The sequence below is a fragment of the Meleagris gallopavo genome, chromosome 2 (genome assembly GCF_000146605.3).
Source record: "Meleagris gallopavo isolate NT-WF06-2002-E0010 breed Aviagen turkey brand Nicholas breeding stock chromosome 2, Turkey_5.1, whole genome shotgun sequence".
Classification (NCBI taxonomy): domain Eukaryota; kingdom Metazoa; phylum Chordata; class Aves; order Galliformes; family Phasianidae; genus Meleagris; species Meleagris gallopavo.
In genome coordinates this window covers 15,833,610-15,838,902 of record NC_015012.2, presented here as the reverse complement: position 1 = coordinate 15,838,902, position 5,293 = coordinate 15,833,610, and the positions used below count along the sequence as shown (strand labels likewise).

At 44.7% G+C, this 5,293-nt stretch overlaps 1 protein-coding gene across 1 annotated transcript in view; it reads right to left on the bottom strand.

Moving 5' to 3' along the window:
* The window catches only part of CHGB (chromogranin B), a 68,083-nt gene extending 64,073 nt beyond the window's left edge, over positions 1-4,010 (bottom strand). Inside the window, 3 exon segments of the mRNA XM_003203784.4 lie at positions 1,776-1,948; positions 3,331-3,442; positions 3,897-4,010. Coding sequence (XP_003203832.3) covers positions 1,776-1,948; positions 3,331-3,422 — 265 coding nt within the window. The 5' untranslated portion in view covers positions 3,423-3,442; positions 3,897-4,010.
* Positions 4,011-5,293: the final 1,283 nt, after the last annotated feature.

Here is a 5,293-nt window from a genome sequence, read left to right as displayed (position 1 = left end):
AAAAAAGGAGGAAGGAGAGGGCTCATGGGTCTGTTCTGCCCTTCTCAGAATATCAAAGCAGCAGGGAGTGCAGAGACAACAAGGAGGCAGGACCCAGCATCACAGCATACCTTGGTGCCAAGATTTAGCAATCTATTCTATGTGTGCATTGCAAACAAATCACCCAGTGTTATCATTTGGGCTTAGAGCTGTGTACCTTCATTTCCACATATGACACTGCTGCTATCCCTCAGACCAGTCTGAGGAGCGGTCACAAAGTTCTTCTGTGCTCCACATTCATCAGTGCAATCAAGTCTTCATGCCCCAAGACATACTAAATTGTGTTTGAGCAATTAAGCCACCTATACACATTACAGGAACTGTCTCAGAGCTACCAGAATTTCTTCATATCTGCAACATTGGGCTTCTGAAATATGAGTAGACAAAAGTCTTCCAGTTTGTCCCATCAAGGGAACTTCCCCATCCTCTTCTCACACAAAAGCAGAAAAAGGCTTATGCAGGACATTCTTTGCAGAGGTGGTCACCACCCTATTTCACAAAAATGAATGCAAAACCTCAAAGCAGACATTATTCCTCCAACAAGATAAGGATCGTGGTTTAGTAGAGCATCCAGTAGGAGACCTGCGTCATTAGAAGTCTAACATGCATGACTTCCTGGCCTGCGTAGGAAAGCCAAGCAAGGTTTGATATCTACTATTTACATATTTCATTACAGGTTCTGGATGACTTGCAATTAGAGGTGAGGACAACAGTACAGGCAAGCCATGAACATCAACTGAGCAAGATTAGTTTGGTAGATCCCACTGCCTATCTATTTAGCATGCAAAATAGCAGTATCCTCACTCACATATCTAATTCCAAGCAATTCTTTATTCTGCAAGGCCAAAATATGCCACCCAGCACCAGAAGAAGACAAGGGGCTTTACACTACTTTAGACTTCAAGGTAGTATCATCACCCTGTGGAACTGCCTTGAAAAACTATCTCCTCATGTTATTTGTGATCAAAGTTTTTTCCCACCATTACATTACATATAATTACTACAACCTTCCATCCAGTCCGTATCAGTGAATGGCAGGAAGCATCACTGGGCCTCTACATTGTGATTTAATGCCTCTTGCCATATATTCATACTGGTTGGGCTGAAGGGTATACTAATCAGAACATACCATCATTTCATCTCGTCAGAAATGCTAATACTCCTACAAATCAGAAGAGGACATTCTAAAACGCTTTTTCTGCAGGGATTCAGCCCTCCCTCAAGGAAAATGAGGAAAATGTTATTCCCCAGGAGCCAAAAGGAAACAGCTCTTATCATGCACAAGCAAATATTCACTCTCGTAATACTCAAGATTACAGAGGCCACATCCTGAGTTTTTTGGTAAAAGATGCATGATACAAAGAGCACATAAAGAGCTTAACAGAAGAGATTTTTTTTTTAAATTCTTACTGACAACAGTAATTTGAGACAGTATTTCCTCCTGATGCCTGGAGGATTGCTCTATGGGTTTGTTCAAGCAACTCTCTTCCTCCAAGATCACAGAAAACATGAAGAGATGGTGCTTTTAAAAACTGAGAGCATCCTTTGAACTCTCCTCTTATATATTTCCTCTACCTACAGTACAAATTATATCTATCAAGCTGGAAAAATAAATTGTGTTTTGAGACAAGGCAGATGCACCACAGTCAGACCATTGACTCATCCAAATGACACACTGACTAAAGAGATAACGCACTGGCTAAAGGAAGACCATGTAAAAAGACAGAAGCTGTTACCTGTGAGTGGAGAGGGAAAAGTATCCACAAAATTAAAAAGTTCCTCACTGCTCTCAGTGCTGTGTGGAGACAGAAAGCCCTCTGCTAGGTCACAGACAGAGGGGAGGTCCAATATGCTGCTCTCCTCTGAGTGATGATGACTTGGTGATGTCTCCTCCCTGTCCATGGTCCCACTGTAGACATAAAAACCTAGCTCAGTCAAATTTGTCTAGCATGAAAATCTGAGCAGAAGTCAACCCAGACAATCTTTGTTCAACTGCTCAGCTCACTTTGTGAGCAGAAAGAAACTGTGTCAACATATTGGTATTTAAGTAGAGAGTAAGATATTAAAAAACAACTACAAAAAAAAAAAAGAAAGAAACAAACGCACCACCACACCAACACCAAAAACCATAGACAATAACCCTCAGTCCTGAATTGGATAATCAGGAGCCCACAGTCAATCAGATTTTCCTAGAGGGTTCTGAGAAGTACAGAACTGGGCCCCAGCACTAGAACAGTACTGAATATAATCTGCTGTGAATTTACTATGTGCACAATTTTGAAAGGAAATATGTTCTTTGGGATCTCATCTCCCTCACCAATCATGCTTCTAGATATGACAAGTTAAAAGCATTCCTCCTGGCTCTGTTCATAAAGTTCATCACTCTCAATAGCAAAAGAAACAAATATCCCTGCAATTTCATCCTGCAGGCATGGTAAGGATTTTCTGGTGTGAGGGCAGTTGAACTGTATATTCCACTCACAGTACTTTGGAAAGCTGTAGCTGAAGCACCCCCACATACCTACACCCTTCTTTAGAGCTCCTTGAACAGTTCACCAGGACAGAAATATAGAGCGAGTGGAGAGCATAGCTGGTACTACCCAGCTTCACAGTCAGCATCACACAGAGTAGGAAACAATTCTGGAGAGAATGGAACTAAAACATTCCCATCAAGCATCTCCAAACACAGCTGCACAATACCCTCAATTTCATTTTAATATCTCAATCACAAGCCTTTAGCCACCAGGAACTCACTCAACCACTCTGTGCTGCTTTCTCAATACACAAATACTTTACAGAACATTCTAATTCAGTTCTTGGTCTGAAAAACAAATAAAGGAATTCAACCACGAGTAAGTGGAAGGTTATAGTAAGAGGAGACACTGGCACAGTAGCAGAACAGTCTGAGGCCAACACTGACATAGGTGGGCTGCTGCAATCCTGGGCCTCTTTGTAGCAGTCTGTGCTGGCCTCTTCCCCTGTGTTATCACAACAGAGCTAACAACATTCGTAGCCATGTGATTATAAGAACCAGACAGCTGGTCCTAATGCAAACTAATGACTACTTCTTCTCTTTTTTTTCCTCCTGAAGTATTCCCCTCAGATCAACTCTGCAATTGCTCCAACAACTTCACAGTGCATTTTGACCACACAAGGACATTTAAATCAAGGCTATAGTGGTCCTACTCATAGAACTGGTGGGGAGATGTGTTTGTGAGGATGAACAAGACTGAGCTCAGCCTTGGCCCTTCAGACACGTGGAAGGGACATGCTGTTAGCCCTGTGCCATACCTAGGAACAGCACTGGTATGGGAGCAGTCCTCTGGGACAGGTGCCAGATGCAAAGAGCTTGTTGCTGCTTCAGGATCTTCTCCTTCCGTCATGGTTTGTCAAGCTCAGCTCGCTGGAATGAAACAAACAGGCCTGTTACATGCTTTGCATCAGCTGAGTGGGCTGACTGGACAGCGTGACCTTTCAAAACACATATGCCACCTGAAGTCAACAGCCAGTCATCACATACATCGCTGTTTGTCAAGGCTGGCACAGTGAAAGATTTTTTCTAGGAATCAGAAATAGCACATCCAATAATGCCCTTGAAACTTCTGACAGTGATGGAACCTCCTGAAAAGGTCTCAGAACACACTAGAAATCAAGCCCACACTTTCTTTACAAGCTGCTGCTGTTTACTCAAAACCTGTGAAGCAGCGGAGCAGGTCACAGCCAATAACCTTTCTTCTACGAGCAGTGGGAGCCACAGCTGCAAGCTTTCCCCCTCTCGCTACTGAAGAGAAAATCGGGCTGAAGCAAAATGCTGAGTAAAAGGCGATAAGGTGAAAAATCCCGGTCCGCTTCCTTACCACCCCTCAGGCCCCGCACCCTGCGAGCAGAAGGAGGCGAGCGCGCCCACTATCAGAGCGCCGCGGGCAGAAGAAGCGGGCGGCGCCATCTTGATTTGGGGCACGCGCGCTGCCGGCGGGAGGCTCCTCCGTGTGGGGGCGGGGAGAAGAATATGGAGGGGAAAGACGTGCTGAAGAGGGTTGGGGGTGATGACGAACCGCGTGGTTTAAGTGGGTTGGGGTGAGGTTTGTTGAAAGGCTGGGGGGGATATGACGACGTGGGAGCGAAGTTCCCGCCACCAGAAAAGCTCTGGCAGTGGGGAACTTGGAAGGTCCCTCTGGCTCCTGAAGCAGCACACAGCTGCGGCAAGCAGGTGTGGCAGGGAAGATGTAATGCTCGTAAGCAGCCTTCTCTAGCTCACCAGTTCCTATCTGTGGTATTAGGCGGTGATCTTTGGACTTCCCCTTGTTTTCTTTACAAGAAGGGAGGGATCCCGTGCCCTACTGCTAGAGCAGCATACTCCCCTACTGCCTCTGCTCCAGCCTTCACCTTCATTTCTCACACGCGTTACCAGCACAGAGATTCCACCTGCCTGCAGTATGTGGGGAAATCTCTCAATGTGCACTACATTCCTTTGTATTGGTGCATTCACGTTAGCACACATCAAAACTATGCCAGCTGCCACGTCTGAAGTTGGTTAGAGCAAGCCCAAGAAATGGGCCAAGAAATGCAGAATGAAGCCTCATGCTTGGTATTTTGCAAAGATCAACTGAGAGGCACGCGTGGGAAAAAGGAAATGCTTTCTGACTATGGCAGCTCTGTCGCAACCGGAGTTTTCAGAGTGTTGACAGTTTCAAGACCACTTGTAAGCTATACAGTTTCATGTCACTGAGCTAATGTGTATCTACTAACTTACCACCTTAAAGAGTAATTGATTTGAAAAAAAGACCTTCTCATAAGCAGCAGGCCTAGGAACTTCCATATATTTCATTCCTTTCCCACTGTCACACCACAGAGGAACAACTCTGCTGACAAGACTTCCTCCTTTCACAATAGTTTGACATGAATTTAGTGCATGAAAACGGAACAATAGCTGAAGAGCTTCAGCTCAGCAGGAAGTGCCCAGGGCAGAAGGGGTGCAGAGGGGGGTTCGAACATGGCTGATTTTTTCCCTATTGAATCATACAAAGTTTGTTCTGTTACTCTCACAACTGAAAGCATGAAAATATAGCAGTATTTAAATCCATTTTATGCATGCATTCTGCTACCCAGCTCTAGAGTTTACTGTTAAAATTGATGGAGGATCAGACTGTGCTGGGTTTCCACTGAGAAGCCCTCTCAAGCTCTCCAGACAGCACTTCATATGCTTTTTCTCTATACAAACCTCTTGTAGTTATGCCAGTAAAGAGCAAAGGAA